This window comes from Zootoca vivipara, chromosome 10 (assembly GCF_963506605.1).
Source record: "Zootoca vivipara chromosome 10, rZooViv1.1, whole genome shotgun sequence".
NCBI lineage: Eukaryota > Metazoa > Chordata > Lepidosauria > Squamata > Lacertidae > Zootoca > Zootoca vivipara.
Genome location: NC_083285.1, coordinates 68,463,094 through 68,484,019, shown reverse-complemented (window position 1 = coordinate 68,484,019; position 20,926 = coordinate 68,463,094). Strand labels below are relative to the sequence as shown.

The 20,926-nt window shown below is 50.8% G+C and overlaps 1 protein-coding gene across 1 annotated transcript in view; it reads left to right on the top strand.

The window, feature by feature from the left end:
- Positions 1-20,284, top strand: part of IRF5 (interferon regulatory factor 5) — a 45,556-nt gene extending 25,272 nt beyond the window's left edge. The window contains exons 2-9 of the mRNA XM_060279262.1: positions 2,258-2,466; positions 4,667-4,856; positions 7,108-7,154; positions 8,501-8,534; positions 9,890-10,210; positions 11,641-12,030; positions 14,952-15,070; positions 17,367-20,284. Coding sequence (XP_060135245.1) covers positions 2,293-2,466; positions 4,667-4,856; positions 7,108-7,154; positions 8,501-8,534; positions 9,890-10,210; positions 11,641-12,030; positions 14,952-15,070; positions 17,367-17,600 — 1,509 coding nt within the window. The 5' untranslated portion in view covers positions 2,258-2,292 and the 3' untranslated portion in view covers positions 17,601-20,284. The remainder of the gene's footprint in view (positions 1-2,257; positions 2,467-4,666; positions 4,857-7,107; positions 7,155-8,500; positions 8,535-9,889; positions 10,211-11,640; positions 12,031-14,951; positions 15,071-17,366) is intronic.
- The last annotated feature ends 642 nt before the right edge of the window (positions 20,285-20,926 follow it).

The following is a 20,926-nucleotide window of genomic DNA, read 5'->3' as shown; positions in this document are numbered from 1 at the left end:
GGATTTTGTAGGGTTTTAGGGCAGGCATTGAGGCTGCTGGTATAAACTGAAGTGTCCCAGATCAAAAGCAGAAATCTTGTTTTATCAACTCCCCTTTGATAGTGTTGTGGGTGATTTGGGGAGGTAAAGTTGGCTTCCGTATACCCAGTGGTTTTTTTCCCCTTTAAAAATGTTTTGGGGTATTCTCATTTTGACTCAAGAAAATCACCATTTTATAGTTCCAATCGGGGGAAATAAATATGAGACCTTTGGTACCTCTGGATGCGAACGGGATCCATTCCAGAGCCCCATTCGCATCCAGAGCAGTACACAACCTAAAGCGCCGAATCTGTGCATGATTGCTGCGTGAGTCGGCGCGTCTGCGCATGCGCGAATCGCCGAACCTGGAAGTAACTGTCCCGGCACTTCCAGGTTTGGTGCGTTCGTAACCTGTGATGTACGCAACCCACAGCGTAAATGGACAAAAGTACAAAGATTCACAAAATGTTTAGGTGTATGCGTACTCCTGTGTGTCCCGTCCCCCCAGAAAAAAGCACTGCGTATACCCACTGACATCACAGTCCACAGCCAATGGCAACAGCCAAAGAAGAAGCCGCAATGTCTGTCCCCCCCAACCTGGCAATTGTGGGGGCACCTCAGCAGTGATTTTTTTCATCATTTCTTATTTATTTCCCACCCAGCACACCCTTCACTGTAATTATTTGTGTGTGTTAATATTTATAATCATCAATGTTTAATTGTTATTTAATTATTGTTTTTACCTGTTATTTTTATCTGTAAGCTGCCTTGGTTCCCTGTCAAGGAAAAAGGCAGGGTATAATAATAATACAGTGGTTCCTCGCAAGACAAATTTAATTCGTTCCGCGAGTCAATTCATTTTGCGACAAATTCGTCTTGCCAATCGCGGTTTCCCATAGGAATGCATTGGAATTTCTTTTTTTGCCTATAGGAATGCATTAATTAAATTTCAATGCATTCCTATGGGAAACTGCGATTCACAAGACAAATTTTTCGCAAAACGAATTCGTCTTGCGACTCACCATCAGATCGCAAGACGCATTTGTCTTGTGAAAAAATTGTCTTGCAGGGCATTCGTCTTGCGAGGTACCACTGTAATAATAATAATAATAATAATAATAATAATAATAATAATAATGGTAATAATACTACAGTAGAATCTTGGTTCCCGAACTTAATTCGTTCCGGGAGTCCATTTGACAGAGTTTCCTGCAGCCAATCGGAAGCCTCGCTGGATGTTCGGCTTCCAAACAATCACTTCCGGTTTTTTATTGTTCGGGAGCCGGAACGTTCAGCTCCCAAGGTGTTCGGGAGCTGAGGTTCCACTGAACAATAATAATAATAATAATAATGATATCAACTTAAGTGGGTGTTATCTGTCTTGGAAGAAAAAGAATGGACACCACCGGGTAATAGAAAGACATCTATTTAGAAATATAATTTATTTTTATGTTGTAAAATTGATGCACCTCTTGATTGTAAAAGTAAAGCGGTTTACAAAAGGAAGAACACGAGGCGGGTCAATTATAAATGGAATGTAATTAATGAAATGTAATAGTGATGTTTATTTTTGTATTACTGTATTGTAACTATTGTATTTGTTTTATTACTGTGGAATTTCAAAAAAAAAGCATTTGTAAAAATTAAAATTAAAATAAATAATAATAAGTTGCATTACTGAAATAAATGCACTTTTCGACAATATTCTAATTTTCCGAGTTTCCCCTGTACACACAGGAGCTCAATCAAAACCTTCCAACGGATTGATATTGTGACAATGTTCTTTTACATAAAGTTTGTGTATGTCCCACTTTCTGGTAAATTTTTCACCTGTAGCGTCTCATAACCTTGCTGATAATCTAGCCAGTTCAGCGCACTCTCTTAATTTATTTTGCCGGTCTGATTTGGATGGGATAGCCTCTCCCTTCCAACCTTTTGCGATTAAAATTCTGGCAGCAACGGTAGCATCCATAAAGATTCTCCTGAACTTTTTTGGAACTCCGTTTCCCATAATTCCTAGCAGGAAGGCTTCAGGCTTTTCGGGGAAAGAGCATCTAAACGTTTTCTGAAGTTCGTCGTAGATCATTTCCCAAAACTGTCTGATCTTTTTACAGTTCCACCACATGTGCCTCCATGTGCCTTCCGCCCCCCGCATTGCAGCAATCTAACCATGAAGTCGCGAGTGCATTTGCCCTCGGAGGCCGTGCGCTTCCTGACCGATTCTGCCTTCTCCTTGCAGGTCGCCCGGCCGGTTGTCCCTCCAGTGACGACGCCATGAGTTCTCATCCCCGCCGTGTCCGCCTGAAGCCCTGGCTGGTGGCCCAAGTCAACAGCGGTCAGTACCCGGGACTCCGCTGGGTGGATGGCGAGAGGAAGCGCTTCTTCATCCCCTGGCGCCATGCCACCCGCCACATCCCCAGCCAGGACGACGAGAACACTATATTCAAGGTGCGTGAGGAGGGAGAGCTCTCTAGCTTGCCGGCTAAAATTCCCCGCTATATCCCACATAACAGTGCCTTTTTTTAAAAAAAAAAGGTAGGAATTAGGGCTGCAACCCTAACTTAGAGTGCTTCCCAAACTTGGGTCTTTAGCTGTTGTTGGACTACAACTCCCATCATTCCTGACCCCTGGATGATGGGAGTTGTAGTCCAAAAACAGCTGGAGACCAAAGTTTGGGAAACAGTGGGTTAGAATAGATAATCGGACTAGAAAACCAAACACCAGTTAATTTGTTACTTCATTTGTTCAAGTATTTATACAAAATACTGGAGACGCCAGGCGCCCTATTGGAAGAGACGCTTCTTCACCTCGCTCAGGAGGGATTTTTTCTTCCAAGATGGCACCTGCTTGGACATAGGCCTGCAGCGTGCCGTGTGGCAATGAGGAGCGCTTGGGCATTTCAAAAATGTTCTTTTCGATGTGGCGCTGAGGGGCCTGCAGGCAGGCAGCCCCTCAGAGGTTGTTGGGGTCTGCATGGTGCCTGGTGGAAGATGGAGCCTGGCAACAACATCTGGAGTGCACCAGGTTGGGTTATGAGGAACAGGAGGAGGGGTTTCTCCGGAGCGACTTCCATTTTGCAGGGTCCTCCCATGAAGGGGACTCACCTGGTAAGGTCCTCGCAGGGTGTAAAAAAAGGGGGGGGAGTTTTTATTCTGTGCTGTTTTTAGAGATAGCTGAGGGAAGCTTTCATCCAATGGCTCTGTGCGATGTTGCCATTTAGATCTTGCTTTACCTTTTTATTGCAGAGTTGCTTTCTTTAAAATATTCACTTATATACACTTATATTTTTATTTATCTGCAACCCAGGCAGGTTGGAAAGGTAGCATGGATATTGTTTTTGAATATAAACAATACCAGGTTTTTTTTTGGGGGGGGGGAGTTTGAGTTGTGTGGTTTTGTTGTTTGGCACTTCATACACCTCTATAAATTCTTACTGCATTTTTTTAAAAGGAAAAATTAAAATTGCATTTTTAGAAAACGTATAAGCAAAATACGTTGACAGTTATAAATACATGAAGGAAAAAGCACATTAGCATACCTGTAGCGTGCATTAATATAACGATGGTGTCAAAATAAATGAAAATTGTTCACCGATAAGCATATTTACAGTTCGCTCCTCAGCATAGCTGCCAAGTTTTCCCTTTTCTCGCGAGGAAGCCTATTCAGCATAAGGGAAAATCCCTGTAAAAAAGGGATAACTTGGCAGCTATGCTCCTCAGACAAAATATCAGGGTGGTAGGCAAGCTGATTTACAAATACAAAAAGTGTAAAACGCCATAACAAAAATACAGTATGATGGTGTTAGATTGGGTTTTTTATACGGTGTTACTTTGATTAGAGTTTAATCATTTTTTAACGATCTTCTGTACAGGGTTTTTTTTGGCTTTCTGTATTTTATCTGTGTGGTTTTTAATTTGTCCCTGTCTGGGAAAAAGGTGAGATGTTAAATAATCATAATCATAATCCAAACAACACAGAAACACCATTAAAGGTAAAGGTAAAGGGACCCCTGACCATTAGGTCCAGTCGTGACCGACTCTGGGGTTGCGCGCTCATCTCGCATTATTGGCCGAGGGAGCCGGCGTATAGCTTCCAGGTCATGTGGCCAGCATGACAAAGCCGCTTCTGGCAAACCAGAGCAGCACATGGAAACGCCGTTTACCTTCCCGCTGTAGCGGTTCCTATTTATCTACTTGCATTTTGACGTGCTTTCGAACTGCTAGGTTGGCAGGAGCTGGGACTGAGCAACGGGAGCTCACCCCGTCACAGGGATTCGAATCGCCGACCTTCTGATCAGCAAGCGCTAGGCTCAGTGGTTTAACCCACAGCGCCACCTGGGTCCCAGAAACACCATTAACAACTATTAAATAGTGGGTAGACGACACAGCGATTCTTCAAGAAGCTCTTTATTCGGAAGCCAGAACAGGACCTCCTAAAGTTCCCTCCTAAAACAACTGTCAAGGACCCGAGGGAAAACTATATACACTAATACATAACAACAACTACAAATTATTGCTACTGATTCTGTCCCTGTTTCATGTGAGGATGTGTGAGGGTGGCACTGGATACCCGTTCTTAAAACGGGCGCTCTCAGGTGGTGGTGTTTTAAATCTCCCCTGCCCCGTGTCCCGTCCTGTCCTTTTCCCAGGCCTGGGCCAAAGAGACAGGCAAATACAACGAAGGCGTCGACGAGCCGGACCCCGCCAAGTGGAAGGCCAACCTGCGCTGTGCCCTCAACAAGAGCCGCGAGTTCAACCTGATTTACGACGGCACCAAGGACACCCCCATGCAGGCCTTCAAGATCTACGAGGTTTGCGATGCCCCACAGCCCAACGGAGGTACCAGCTGCCCTATGCGCGCTTGCAAACTCCCAACTTTCCTGCTGCTCCCTAAAAAGATCCATTTCCCTCTCCCCACCAGGGCGGGTGCTAGGTTTTTTTGCGCCCTAGGCGAAATCACCTTCTTCTCTCCCCCCCCCATTAATAAATAATAAATAATAAAATTAATTAATTAAAAAAAATAGAAAATAGAAAAAATTAAAAAGTAGGAAAAATAAAAATAAAATAAAAAACAGCTGAGAGGCACGGAGGAGGCAGCCCCAGGCTCACGCTCCCCACGCGCCTCCGGAGCTTCGTGCGGGGAGCGCGAGCCTGGGGCGGCCGCCTCCACTGCAGCTGTCAGCTGTTGAGCGGCTTCAGGCCGCTCTCCGGAGACACGCGCGCACCTCAGGATAGCGGCCTGAAGCTGCTCAACAGGTGACAGGCGCAGTGGAGGCGGCCCCAGGCAGCACCAGGGGGCGGCAGGCAGCGGCAGGCAGACTGGCCAGCGCCCCCTCCATTTTGGCGCCCTAGGCAGCTGCCTAGTTCGCCTAAATGGATGCGCCGGCCCTGCTCCCCACCCCTCCCCGAAGCCAAAGCAGGAAGCTGCCTGTCTGCTGGCTCCGGAAGACAGACAAAAACCCCACCACGCCCCTCTCTGCCCACCCCCTGGGAGCTGAATGTGATTCGGTGGGAGAAAGATTTGCCTGTGAGATGCTTGGCTGCTTTGCCCCCTTGCTATAGCTGGTCAAACAGGTCCGGCTGGCTTTTGAAGCCCTGGGGGAACCTGCTTGACCAGGGACAGCGGTGGGGACGAGCGTGTGCCCCGCAGATAACAACGCCGTGGTGTTTTTTCCTTCCATTCCTGGAGGTGTGAGTCAGGGATGGGCCATCTTAGTCATATCTGGCGCCGTAGTGCAAAGCTCCCTCCGGTGCCCCCCTCCTTCCGTTTCCCAGAGTTTTTTAGGGAGGATGGCGCTGCCGGCGGGGCTGGACAGGCCCGACTTAAGCATGTCGGGTGCCCTGGCGCCGTGGTGCGGAGGTCGCTCCGGCGCCCCCGCCCCGTTTCCTGCCGCAGCTGGTGGGCAGGCGCTGCGTGCAGCGAGGCACCCCCCTGGCAGCCCCATGCCCTGGCGCCCTGTGCCACCCAGCCTTCTCCTAGAGCCAGCCCTGGGGCTGGAGGAGGCAGGCAGCAGGGAAGAGGCGGAGGCTGGACATGGCGCCTCCCGGCTCAGCTGGCCGCTTCGTGCCGCGGTGGCCACGGTAGATGGAGGCTCCGGGCGCAGCGCTGCTTTGGCGCGGCATGGTGGAGGCGGGCAAGGGCGGCGAGCTGATGCCTGGAGGTGCCGCGCCCAGCCTCTGCCTCTTCCCTGGCGCCCTCCAGAACTTGGCGCCCTGGCACCCCGCGCCACTAGCCTCTATGGGTAAGACGCTCCTGGCTTCTAAGGCTGGGCAATATCCGGTTTTCAACATTGTGATACGGCTCACGCGGCAACTTGCTGATATGTCACGATATCTGGAATGTACATACATCGCCCAGCCCTACATAGCGAGCAAGCCCCCATATTGCTCCGGAGGGACATGGGGGCTTCCTTAAACTGCTCAGATGGGGGACATGATGCCAAGAGGCATTGGGGCTCGCTCAGCTGGGGGACGGAAGGTTCCCCCCCCCCAAGTTGAGCAGCTCAAGGAAGCCGCAATGCCCCTCAAAACTGCCCACCTGCCTTTGCCTGAGCGGGCGAGAGCATCTTGCATGGGGTATATTCCTTAGCGCCTAAATGACTTGAGGTGGCCCCTTGCGCCTGCTTCCTCGCCTCTCCAGTCGCCCCAACATCCTGCTAACGTGATCCGAGCCGCCCGCCTGGCACTCGAGTTTCTGACTCGTAAGTTTAAAACTCCTCTCTCTGCCTCCAAACTGCCCCAACTTCTGGAGGGGAGAACCCTTCAGCAAAATTCGTTTTCTGCAGTCGCTATGAATTTGTGGAAGATGAGTAACAGGTCTCCCAGTCTCCCCTCCTTCTGTCTCACATGCACACATGATTTGCAAAAGTCGCCCAGATACTGCCATAGTTTTGAGAGTCATTCGTGGGTGACATTGCCCATGAAGAGCAACACAACTCCCTTCCTCTCCTCACAACCCCTTGTGCTGTAAACCTTTCTGTGTTTTCATTTGGGACGGGTGGGGAGGATAATTCAGGTAGGGGGACACATAAAGCGCAAGAAAGAGGCTCTGGGGAACATATAACATTTCCTCCCTCCCCCTGGCCTTCAGAGTCTTTCGCTGGAGATGAGAACGTCGGTTGTGAAGAAGAGGAGGAGGTAAGGAAGAACAACTTACTCGCTTTCTCTTTCTGATCATTTTTCACCCTTGGGGGAAATTGCAGGCGTTGGCATGTGGTAGTTAGGACCTCTGCTGATGATCTAGCACAGGCACCCCCAAACTTCGGCCCTCCAGATGTTTGGGACTACAGTTCCCATCATCCCTGACCACTGGTCCTGTTAGCTAGGGATCATGGGAGTTGTAGGCCAAAACATCTGGAGGGCCGCAGTTTGGGGATGCCTGATCTAGCAGATGGAAGGAAATGCTTTGCTGCCCAGAATTGTGAAGTTTGCGTGGATTTTTTTTATTTTATTTTTCAAAGGGCAGTGTCCCTCCGGTCCCCTCAGTTCCGCATTCCTGCGTTCTGCAGATAAGGGTTTTTTCTCACCTCTGAGCAAATAACCTTGCATGTGGGAGGCTGGACAGCCAACAGCCCTTCTGGCTTTTTTGCTGGAGGTGATGGGAATTGGAGACCCACAACATCGAGAGGGGAGGCCCCTGCTGGGCTGGGTTTCCAGATTCGAGGTACCTCCTTGTCCAACATCCTACTTTCTAAGAGACCCACAAGCAGGATATCTGGATGGACACTTCTCAAGTTTCTGCAACTCTGCTTACCACCATTGTTCTTGGCATTGTCCAGGCTCCTTCTGCACTTTGAATGCTGCAGAGGTGGGCGGAGATATTCCCAGCAGTTTCCTAGCCATCCCCTCCCAGGCTCCAAAGGCTTGTTTGGACACTGATTTATCCCGACACTCCGTTTAATTTGCCTTTGCATGTTTTCCAGGCTGTGCTTTTATTACCTTTAGGGCTATGTTATTGTTTTTATATTGTACGCAATGTGTATATACATACACAGAGAGAGAGGGGGAGAGATTTATAAATGCTTTTCTTCCTATATAAATAAAAACGCAAGGCTGTCGTCACGCAGCTCTCGTTAGAGGATTTGTAGTGCCTCCTCGCAGTCCTGGATTTGCATGACGATAAACCCAAGAGGCCCAGCAAAGTGAGCTCAGTAGTTTGTAGACTTCCAGACTTGTAAGGGACCCCCGAGGGTCATCTAGCCCAACCCCCTGGAATGCAGTAATCTCAGCTAAAGAGTCCCTCTCAAGGAAGGGACAGAGCAGCAGGCAGGGTGACAAGCAGGGACACAGCCTCTAGTGAGAAATTCCAGACTAAGCCCACTACCACTGCTGCCTGTCTTTCCAGCTCTGGAACAGGGGGGGGGGTTCCGACTGGGGTGCAAGGGGAGGTTAGTGCTGCTTCCTGGGGGTGCCCAGGGTGTCTTCAAACAGGGGTGCTCAAGGTCTTTCCCCGCCACCACTAACACCGATTGCTTGATTTGTAGTTGCAGAAGATGATGCCCACGCTACAAATTGCAGGTGAGTGCCAGAGTGCCGGAGGGGGAGGGGAGCTGGGGGGGGGGGGACATGGGGATCATTAACCCAGTTGGGTGACGCTTTACTCTTGCACACGCCTACTGGTCATTTTCAACATTACCATCTCAAGAAACATCCAGAAATTCTTGCACTGCATAGGAGAGCTTACAAGCCATGAGTAGGCCCTATTATTTATTGCACTGCGTTTACATCTCACCTTCAAGAAGTAGTAATAATAATAGTACAGTGGTGCCTCACTAGACGAATTTAATTTGTTCCACGGGTCTTTTATTATAACGAAAAATTCGTCTAGCGAATCCCATAGGAATGCATCGAAATTTTTTTGAAATTTTTTTTGCCCATAGGAACGCATTAATTGAATTTCAATGCATTCCTATGGGAAACCGTGATTCGCTAGACAAATTTTTCATAAAAGAAATTCGTCTAGCGAGGCAACCTCCGCTCGAAAAATCCTTTCGTTAAGCGGAAATTTCGTTAAGCAGGGCATTCATTAAGCAAGGCACCACTGTAATAACAATTATTATTATTATTATTAATTTACTCATAACCCACCCAACTCGCCAGGCCTCCCCAGGCACTCTGGGCAGCTTCCAACAGGATATTAAAAACATAATAAAACATCAAAAACTTCCCCAAACAGGGCTGCCTTCAGATGTCTTCTAAAAGTCAGGTAGTTGTTTATTTCCTTGACATCTGATGGGAGGGTGCCACCTCCGAGAAGGCCCTCTGCCTGGTTCCCTGTAACCTCACTTCTCGCAGGGAGGGAACTACCAGAAGGCCCTTGGAGCTGGACCTCAGTGTCCAGGCTGAATGATGGGGGTGGAGACGCTCCTTCAGGTCTACTGGGCCGAGGCCGTTTAGGGCTTTAGAAGTCACCACCACTTTGAATTGTGCTTGGAAACGTACTGGGAGCTCAAGCCAGTGTGAATAGTTTTCTTCCTCCCTTTATTGCCCTTACTACAACCTTGTGCGGTAGGCTAGGATGAGAGTGAGTGCCTTACTTGGATAGAGCCCCGTGTTCTCACTGCAAAGCATCCAGGAGCAGGAGCAGACTATCTGAGCAGTCAAGAACCTTACATTCCAGCAGCAGTGCCCATCCCACCTAATTCCACCTAAACATTAGAAAGAACTTCCTGACAGTAAGAGCTGTCAGGCAGTGGAATTTGCTACCAAGGAGTGTGGGGGAGTCTCCTTCTTTGGAGGTCTTTAAGCAGAGGCTTAACAGGCGTATGTCAAGAATGCTTTGATGGTGTTTCCTGCTCGGCAGGGAGTTGGACTGGATGGCCCTCGAGATCCCTTCCTAACATTTCATACGTGGTTGGCTCTCGTTTCCGCAGATCCGTCCCACGGCGCGGAGCCCCTGCCCCCCTACCCGTGGCTGAAGCAGGAGGCCTTGTACCCAGGCGCTTGCGCCAACGGATCCTTCCCCCACGTGGCGCGCATGAACGTTCCCCCTCCGCCTCCGCCCGTCGGCGCTTTTGCGGTTGGCGGGGAGCCCGCGGCGCCCAACTTTGCCGAACCGGCCAGAGGGATGCCCCTTGTTCCAGGAGATGTCCCCATGTCGGCGGACCTGGAGCCCCTGCGCCCGGGGGGCTGCCCGGTGGCGCCCATGGAGCAGTTCATCCCGGATTTGCTGATCAGCCCCCACATGCTGCCACGTAAGGATCCGTCCTGCGGTGGGGAGGAAGCAGGAGGGCGGGCGGGAATTGCGAAATCCTTTGGGAAGGGGAAATAGCAGCGGCGGCTGATGTAGTGCTACGATTAGGGCAGGCCTGTCCAAAGTCCGTTTCGGGGGCCTAATCCGGCCCACTGGTCGGTTTAATCCAGCCCCTGTGGCAGTTTCTTTCCTGGGGTAAAATCGCCCCCAAAGCTCAACAGTTCAACAACTTGAATCCTATAAAAAAAGCTCAACAACTTGGGGGTAAAATTGTAAAAAAAAGTTCACCAACTTCAATCCTAAAAAAAAGGTCAATACGCATGTTAACTTCATCAAATCTGGCCCTCTCTGAAAAAAGTTTGGGCACCTCTAGATTAGGGGCTGGAAGGGAATCCACTGGGTGGAGCTGCCATCTTGTTTCCTTATATTTCTCCCTCTTTGGTTTCAAGAGTGCTTCCTCCTCGTACAATTTCCGTGATGCGCTCGATGGCGCCGCGGATGTTTAGAACCCCTCCAACGTTTGCAAAGCACTTCTCTGTGCCTTCTCTTACGGCAAACCCAGTGTTATTATCCCCATAGCACCGGAGGGAAAGCTTAGGCCCAGGGCTCTCTCCCACAGGAGGCAGTGAGGGTCACCAACTTGGAAGGCTTTCAAAGAGGGCTGGGCAAATTCACGGAGGGGGAGATGGCCCTCGATGTAGTAAATGCTTCTGAATCCCAGTTGCTGGAAACCACAGGAGGGGAGAGGGCTCTGGGGCTCTGGTCTTGCTTGTGGCTTCCCCACAAGGGGCACCTGTTTGGCTCATGTGAGATCAGGATGCTGGGCTATATGTGCCATAGGTCTCATCCAGCAAGCTCTGCTCATGTTTTGGTAGGTTGGTGGCTGAGGCGAAATTCAAACTTGGGGGGCTTCCCAGCCCTCGCACCCAGCCGCTCTACGCTCCGCCTGCTCTCAAGAGGAGGGTGCCGGTTGTAGTTTTACGGAAACTGTGATTCTTTGAAATGAATAAATGGGACCTGTAGTCTTCCATATGCTGTTGGGCTCCAACTTCCACCAATCAGTCCTGACTGCTGGCCGTGCTGGCTGGGGCTGATGGGAGCTGGAGTCCAACACTGTTAAGGATGATAGGAGCTGGAGTCCATGGCCGTTAGGGATGATGGGAGCTGGAGTCCAAGGCCGTTAGGGATGATGGGAGCTGGAGTCCAAGGCCATTAGGGATGATGGGAGCTGGAGTCCAAGGCCATTAGGGATGATGGGAGCTGGAGTCCAAGGCCATTAGGGATGATGGGAGCTGGAGTCCAAGGCCGTTAGGGATGATGGGAACTGGAGTCCAAGGCTGCATGTAGGACCTGTGCTTTCTACAAGAGTCGTTACAATGACTAAACAGGGCCCTCCTGCTGCTTTTCCCCTCCCCCTCCGCCTTCCCGCAGTGACCGACTTGGAGATCAAGTTCCAGTACCGCGGCCGCTCGGTGGGCTCCCTGACCATCAGCAACCCCCACGGCTGCCGCCTCTTCTACAGCAACCTGAAGCCCACCCAGGAGCAAGTGGAGCTCTTTGGGCCCCTGACCCTGGAGCAGGTGCGCTTCCCCAGCGCGGAGGGCGTCCCCAACGAGAAGCAGCGCTTCTACACCCACCAGCTGCTGGACGTCTTGGACCGGGGCCTCATCCTGGAGCTGCAGGGCCAGGACATCTACGCCATCCGCCTCTGCCAGTGCAAGGTCTTCTGGACGGGGCCCTGCGCCGGGGAGCTGGCGGGGCCCAACCCCATCGAGCGCGAGAAGAAGATAAAGCTCTTCAGCCTGGAGAGTTTCCTCAACGGTGAGGGATAGGGCCCCCTGCCCAAGGAGCCACGGGGCCCCAGCCTCCCTCTGATGCCAGGGGCCACATGGTCGCAATGGAGGGGGGAGGGCAAAGGCAGGCGCCTGGTGGAATGGGAATGGTTCTCTTCACATGCTCAGAAGCAGCATTCTCCAGCCACCCCACAGGGCCAAGCAGATGCGCAGAGGAAGAGGGTCCAGAGAACTGGCAGAAATCTCTGGGAATTCAGGTCTTGGGGGGGGGGGGAGAGTGAGGCCACTTTTCTCCCCAGTACAGAACAACCTCACAGGGTCATTGTGAGGATGAAACGGGGAGAAACTATGCAAGGCACCCTGAGCTCTTTGGGGGGGGTAAGGTGGGGTGCCAATGTTGTTGGCACCTGTCTGTCTTGAGAGACAATGGGGTGCGCCTCCATTGTGAGGTCAAACCGCTGGAGAATCATGCACAGGCCTCGGTCCTGTATACCTGAAGGAGCGTCTCCACCTCCATCATTCTGCCTGGACACTGAGGTCCAGCGCCGAGGGCCTTCTGCCAGTTCCCTCGTTGCGAGAAGCCAAGTTGCAGGGAACCAGGCAGAGGGCCTTCTCGGTGGTGGCGCCTGCCCTGTGGAACGCCCTCCCATTGTTACCATTTATAAGTTACAAATCTAAATAAGGATGACGATGATAATAATAATAGTTACAGGTAGGTAGCCGTGTTGGTCTGACGTAGTCGGAACAAAATAAAAAAATTCCTTCCAGTAGCACGTTAGAGACCAACTAAGTTTGCCATTGGTATGAGATTTCATGTGCATGCACACTTCTTCAGATACACTGAAACAGAATTCACCAGACCCTTAGATATAGTGAGAGGGTGGGGAGGGGTATTACTCAGAAGGGTGGTGGGAATGGGTGATTGGCTGATAGGTGTGGTAAACCTGTGGACGACTGTTAACGACTGCAATTGGTCTTACAGGAAAAAGCAAGGGGTGAGTTGGCTAAAAATAGCTTTATCGTTTATAATGAGATAATAATCCAATGTCTCTATTCATGATATGATAAATGGCCTCGGTCCAGTATACCTGAAGGAGCGTCTCCCCCCCCCCCATCGTTCTGCCCGGACACTGAGGTCCAGCACCGAGGGCCTTCTGGCGGTTCCCTCCCTGCGAGAAGCCAAGTTGCAGGGAACAAGGCAGAGGGCCTTCTTGGTAGTGGCGCCCGCCCTGTGGAACGCCCTCCCACCAGATGTCAAAGAGAAAAACAGCTACCAGATTTTTAGAAGACATCTGAAGGCAGCCCTGTTTAGGGAGGCTTTTAATGTTTAATAGATTATTTTATTTCATTTTTCTGTTGGAAGCCGCCCAGAGTGGCTGGGGAAATCCAGCCAGATGGGCAGGGTATAAATAATAAATTATTATTATTATTATTATTATTATTATTATTATTATTATTATTATAAAATTCTTTCAGTAGCACCTTAAAGACCAACTAAATTTTTATTTTGGTATGAGCTTTTGTGTACATGCACACTTTTTCAGATATATGAAACTGTTAACGGAAATTGCTCTTTGTTGTTGTCGTTTAGTCGTGTCCGACTCTTTGTTACCCCATGGACCATAGCACGCCAGGCACTCCTGTCTTCCACTGCCTCCCACAGTTTGGTCAAACTCATGTTCGTAGCTTCGAGAACACTGTCCAACCATCTCATCCTCTGTCGTCCCCTTCTCCTTGTGCCCTCAATCTTTCCCAACATCAGGGTCTTTTCCAAGGATTCTTCTCTTCTCATGAGGTGGCCAAAGTATTGGAGCCTCAGCTTCACGATCTGTCCTTCCAGTGAGCACTCAGGGCTGATTTCCTTCAGAATGGATAGGTTTGATCTTCTTGCAGTCCATGGGACTCTCAAGAGTCTCCTCCAGCACCATAATTCAAAAGCATCAATTCTTCGGCGATCAGCCTTCTTTATGGTCCAGCTCTCACTTCCATACATCACTACTGGGAAAACCATAGCTTTAACTATACGGACCTTTGGACTGACTACTGCCAGAAGCAGGATGCTGGGCTTGGGGTGCCTTTGGTCCAGCTCTTCTGCTGGGGAGGGGAAACTGCATCATCCGTGCCAACCTGTTCTCGCTTCAGGATGCTCACAGCCATCCTGCTCTGATTGTCTCTCCTCTCCTTCCACTTTCTGGTTCCCTGTTCCCTCCTTTCTCCTCCAATGGGCTGCCAGTACTCCCTGGCCCTTCCCATTTCTTTTTTTCTTTCTTTTAAATTCAGGTAGGTAGCTGTGTTGGTCTGACGCAGGAGAAATATATTTTAAAAATAAAAACATTCCTTCCAGTAGCACCTTAAGAGACCAACTAAGTTTGTCATTGGTATGAGCTTTTGTGTGCATGCACACTTCTTCAGATACAGTGGGACCTCGACTTACGAACTACTCGACATCCGACGTTTTTGACTTACGAGCGGAAAAAGTGGATAACCTGTTCGCGGATGTGGTTTCCTCGGTTTACGAATTTTTTAGTTTCCCATGCATTCCTATGGGAAACCACTTTTCCTATGGGAAACTCGACTTACGAAGTTTTCGGCCTACGAGTGTGCATTCGGAATGGATTAAATTCGTAAGTCGAGGTCCCACTGTACACTGAAACAGAAGTCACCAGACCCTGATATATAGCAAGAGGGTGGGGAGGGGTATTACTCCCTCCTTGTGATGGGTGTGGGTGGTTGATGACTGATAGCTGTTGACGACTGTTAACGACTGCAATTGGTCTTGCAGGAAAAAGCAAGGGGTGAGATGGCTAAAGATAGCTTTATCATGTATAATGAGATAAGAATCCAATGTCTCTATTCAGACCAGGTCTCTCCATGGTTTCAAGTTTGGCAATAAGTTGTAATTCAGCAACTTTCTTTTAAATATTTCTCGTTCCCGTCCTCTCTCCATAGGACTTATCATGTTCCAGAAGGGCCAGAGCACCACGCCACCCCCCTACGAGATTTTCTTCTGCTTCGGAGAGGAGTGGCCAGACCAGAAGCCTAAAGAGAAGAAGTTGATCACAGTCCAGGTAAGAGGTGGGGCGGTGTTTGTGTCAGTAATCTTCCTCCGCCCACATAAATCAGGAGGGACATGTCCCCAGGAAACAGTTTTAAGCAGAGCTTGGTGTCAGGCGGTAGAGGAAACAACCCCCACGGCAGGTTGCCAGGAACGGATAAGAAAAGGAAACGTCCTTGCTATCTGCTTATTATTCAATTTTTACAGAGAGAGGCTTGGAACGCAGCCTCTTGGAATAATGGCATGGTCCCAAGTGACTCTCCACCCCTTTTTTCTCCCACTTCCTTATTGATCCTGAGCTAATAATAATAATAATAATAATAATAATAATAATAATAATAATAATTTATTATTTATACCCCACCCATCTGGCTGGGTTCTTACCTTCCAAGTCCCGGACTGCAGAATCCGGGACCGGCAGCCGTGTGACACCGGACGTTGCGTAGACATAACTTCCGGTGTTGTTTTGCCCATCTATGGGCACCAAAAATGGCCGCCGCTGCGTCTATGCACTTCCGGACATGCGTAGATGCGACTTTTGAAGCCAGCGGTGGCCATTTTTGGTGCCCATAGAAGGGCAAATCAGAAAGAAAAAAATGGCCGCCGGCAGGAGAAAATAACGGAGAAAAACGGGAGACGAAGTGATACGGGGGACCACCGGGAAAGGGTAAGTAAAAACGTGGGCTTCCCAGGGGAAACGGGGTACTTGGCAGCTATGGCTGGGTTTCCAACAGAAAAATGAAATAAAATAATCTATTAAACATTAAAAGCCTCCCTAAACAGGGCTGCCTTCAGATGTCTTCTAAAAATCTGGTAGCTGTTTTTCTCTTTGACACCTGATGGGAGGGCGCCACCACCGAGAAGGCCCTCTGCCTGGTTCCCTGCAACTTGGCTTCTCGCAACGAGGGAACTGCCAGAAGGCCCTCGGAGGTGGACCTCAGTGTCCGGGCAGAACGATGGGGGTAGAGACGCCCCTTTGCTCTCCTACTTTCAAGGCTCTCCTGGTTCTGGGAGAAGGAGCTTCTAGCAGAGCCGAATTTCGGTTTGAAGAGGCCCTAAGCTACTGAAAGTAATGGGGCCCTTTATATGTCCACCTGTCCTTTGCCAACAACAAATTGCAGCTGTTTTTTTGTGTTGAATATGTGCTGTGTGGTAATTTATGGACAAAATGTAATAATAATAGGAATAGTAATAGGAATAATAATTATTTATACCCCGCCCATCTGGCTGGGTTTCCCCAGCCATTCTGGGCGGCTTCCAACAGAACATTAAAATACAATAATCTATTAAACATTAAAAGCTTCCCTAAACAGGGCTGCCTTCAGATGTCCTCTAAAAGTCTGGCAGTTGTTTTTCTTGTTGTTGTTCTTTAGTCGGTATTTCATCGCTTTTCCATCTTTGGGCTAGTAAAATCCTAGCCACCGTTGTAGCATACATAGAGGTTTTTTTCTTCTCTTTTGGCATATCTTGACCTGAAATGCCTAGCAAAAAAAAAGCTTCTGGTCTTTTGACAAAGGTTATCTTAAAACATTCTTTTCCTTTTGTTATAGATCATTTCCCAATAATTTTTACAGTGGTACCTTGTTTTGAGTCTGGGATCCGTTCTGGAGCCCCGGACACTCGACGAAAAGGACGCTAGAGAAAGCGCCGCTCTGAAGAGCAGTTTGCACTTCTGCGCATGCGCGAGCGGCAAACCCGGACTTATACAGAGGTGCCACTGTAATTATTTTACCACTAGTCTCATTCAGCCCGTTAAGAAAACGGGTGCTAGAGGTGCGACGGGGCCGCGGCCTTCCCTCCCTTTCTGCGCTCGGCCGTGGGGGGCGCCGGGGACGCAATTAAGCAAAGCACTCTCCCGTCGTGTCCCACGGCCGAGCGCAGAGAGGGAGGGAAGGCCGCGGCCCCGCCGCTCCTCCCATGGGCCAGGTAGGGTTGTCAGGAGAAGGCGGCGGCGGACCAAGATGGCGGTATCGGGTTCCGGGGCCGCGATGGCGACAGGAGCCGGACCGGGCTTCCGCCACCGCGGCCCCGGAGCCCGATGCCGCCATCTTGGTCCGCCGCTGCAGGGGAACGGGAGGCAGAGGGTTGAGGGGGGGAGAGAATGCGCACGTGTGCGTGTGTACGTCCCGCCTCTTTGTCCAGTCCCTGTGTCCGTGGGACACATGCGCATTACCGCGGACAAAGGGACACAGGGAATCTGGACGCAGAGACACAGGGACTTTATTATATAGGATTCCACCACATAGGAAAGTGAGGCTGCTCTGCTTTTCCACCTGTGCATGAAATGACAGAACCCTTTCCCTTCGCAGGTGGTGCCAGTAGCTGCGCGTCTCCTGTTGGAAATGTTCTCCGGGGAGCTGTGCTGGTCAGCCGACAGCGTCCGCCTTCAGATCTCCCACCCGGATCTCAAGGACAAGATGGTGGAACAGTTCAAGGAGCTGCACCAGCTCTGGCAGACGCAGCAGAGCGTCCAAGTCCAGAGCCTGCAGCTGGCCGGGCCCGAGAGCTGGCCCATGCAGACCAGCACCACAAATAGCATGTAGCCATGAGGGGGGACTGGGCACCTCGCCACCCCTGGGCTATGGCACAGGCCCCGGCTCCAGGGGAGTCGGGATGCCACTTTGCTAGTGGGCAGCTGATGCAGAACCACGGGGACTTGCAAGCTCGGAGGCCTCCCCAGTTAAGAGCCGGACTTCAGCCTTTCACTGAGCCGAGAGAAGCCGCAGCAGTTCTTTGCAGGATAAGGGCCTTCTCCCGATTGCTGCAAAAACTAGCGAGCTGTCGAATGGAAGGGGTGCGGGGAGAGGGCCGCAAGGGACTTGGGGGGCAAGAGCAGGCCTTGCGTCAGCGATGAGGGAAGTCTGTTGAGCTTGGTTGCAGCAGGTAGCATTTCTTAAGCGTAAGTGCTGTAGCATGGAAGGGAAGGCCAGTACTCCCACCTTCTAGGAGAGCCCCTGCTAAGGCCTGGAGCAGGGCACAAATGGGAGGGACCCCCAAGGGTCCTCTAGACCAACCCTCTGCAATACAGCAACCACAGAGAACCACGCGCTGCTGTTGGGCCTCAGCTCCCAAAAGGCCGAAGCTGGAGGCTGCTCTGTGCCCCCTTCCCCCACTAGGTTGCATGGGTTGGGGCCAGACCTGCCCTGCTTGGTGTAGGCAAGCAGAAGAGGGAGTCTCTCCTCCGAGGAGCACCCTTTGCCAAGTTTGAGACACTCCGCCAGCTCTTGGCACCGGAATTCTTGACTTTCTATTTGCAAGAGTGGGCAGTTTCCAGTCCCCGTGGCTGCGAAGAGATGCTTGTAAGCAGGCGTGCAATGCCTTTGGAGCTCCAACGAGCCAAGGAAATTACCTGAAACGGGTTCTTTGTTGGCAAGAAGGCATCGCCACATCTCCCCTCAGCCTAACAGAACCAAGAATGCAGACATGGGTGTAGGTTTTGCACAATCTCAACAGGTAGTGGAAACTAAGCTTCTCCTGGGCAGGAAACCTCTGTGTGCAAGAGGGTATTAGCCAGCCTTTGGGGAAGGAAATATGCCTTTTTCTTTGTGTTTTGGAAGCCTGCCGTTTGTACAGGGGTGGGGATTGGGGTTTTGTACATGCCAAAGCTTTGCAGGAACAGAACGTGCTTCCAGAAAGCAGTATCTATGACCGCAAAGGTGCTTGAACCCAGAGGGAGAGTGATGGGATTCAGGGTCTCCTCTACAGCTTTTTACTCCAGCCCCCTCCCTGCCAAAATCAAAATCCATGCAGGTCACAGAACTTGGCTTTCCTTGGCAAAGCGGAAGGAAACAGTGGGGAGAGGGGTGGAAGGGAAGAACCCATTCCATGGGGAAGGCCTGAAAGGAGCCGGCGACTCCTTGCATTTGCCGACCTGCCCCACTGAATCCACCAAGGTATTTAGTTTCCTGCTGCTCCCTCTCCCTCCGCCTTGGCGAGTCAGACAAGAACGGGAGGGGTGTGTTGCGGTTTGCCACTGCCAAACTGCCGTGTTACGTGGCCTCTGCCCGTCAGCTGGGGGGCAGCGTGACCTCTGCCTGTGAAATAAACATGTTTACTCCAATCTGCAATGGCTGATGAGTACTTGAGATGCCGCGGGAAACTCGAGAGCTCTGCCAGGACACCTGCTGCCGCCTCCTGCAATTCCGTGTCCATCGCAAGGGAGAGGGGAGGGCGGCTGAGGTGGGGCGGCAGAAAATAACCACTGCAGGAATGGTCCCTGGATACAGCTTGGTTGCGATGGAAGCTGGCACAGTCTGCACTGAAGCATGGTGCTAAACACAAACCAAGAATGTGATCTTTTGATAGGACAAGGTTCGGGTTAATAGAGCCAGAGCTGGGAGTGTTGATGGGGAGAGCAGGGATAAGGCCTTTAAGGAGATAGAATCATAGTATTGCAAAGGACACCCGAGGGTCATCTAGTCCAACCCCCTTGCAATGCAGGAATCTCAACTAGAGCACCCCTGACAGATGGCCATCCAACCTCTGCTTTAAAAGCTCCAAGGAAGGAGTTGATTCCACTGTCAAACACTTTTCTTGCTGCTGAAGTTTAGCCGGAATCTCCTTTCTTGTGACTGGAAGCCATGGGTTTGAGTTCTGCCCTCCAGAGCAGCAGAAAACAAGCTTGCCCTCTCTTCCACGTGGCAGCCCTTGGTTGTCTGCTCTGGTTCGCCAGAAGCGGCTTTGTCATGCTGGCCACATGACCCGGAAGCTGAACGCCGGCTCGCTCGGCCAATAACGCGAGATGAGCGGTGCAACCCCAGAGTCGGTCACGACCGGACCTAATAGTCAGGGGTCCCTTTACCTATCTCCTCTTTTCCAGGCTAAACATATCCAGCTTCTTCAACCGTTCCTCATCAGGCTTAGTTTCCAGACCCTTGTTATATTCGTCACCCTCCCCTGCACACCTTGCAGGAAGGTGGAAGTAATGTGTACATCTCAAGAACAGCCTCTTCTGAATTCAGAGGCAAGAAGCAACAGCTTCCTGGCATTCCTTGAGCATTAGGGGTGCAAAGGAGGGCACACCCATTCTTGACTCAAACCACCTGCTTGCTATAGATAGCAACAAGCCTTCCTAGACATTCACACAGCGAGTCCAGCTAAATCTGCGCTTCATCAGTAGCCGAGTTCTCTCTTGCCTCGGATTCCTAGAGCAGCCCTCTCCAAAGGTGGTGCTCCCCTCCAGGTGTCCTGAACTACAACTCTCCCCAAAACAGGTGCGCTATGAACTGCCTTGCAGTTTTCTTAAAATAAGCGAGGCATGAGCTTATTTTGCACAAGCCGCCGGGAGAGGTGCCGTGTTGGGGACGGCTGCTCGCTCGTCACAGCAGAGATGGGAGAGGATTCCCTTCCATTTTCCACCTTTATCTGGTTGGCCTACAGAGCCAGGATGCCACCCCAAGCCCTTTTCTGTGCCTGCAAATGGAACGACAGGGTGGCAAAGCTGGTTCAGCGGCACGATCCCATTCCTGCCTATTCCGAAGCCAGCTCCATCGCAGGAAGCTGCCTTATACATTTGGCTCCCTCTTGCTCAGCAATGTCTGCACTGACTGGCAGCCGCTCCCCAGGGTTTCATATGGGGAGTTTCTCCCAACTCCAGCTGGGACCTTCTGCTTGCAAGGCAAATGCTCGGCTCCTGAGCTTGGGGCATTCCCCATGGAGTTTTTTTTTGGGGGGGGGGGGTCTGATCCCACAGAAGCCTAAACCCCCAAGTTCCCCTGGCTCAGGGGAAAGAGTGAGGGGGCCGCCGCCCACCCAAAACAAGCGAGAACTGAGTTGTTTTATCCGGTGAGGCAAAGCTGCCGAAAGTACTCACTACAGCAAAACAACTGCTAGAAATGCAGTGGTATGTTGGTTCTCCAACGGCTTGGCT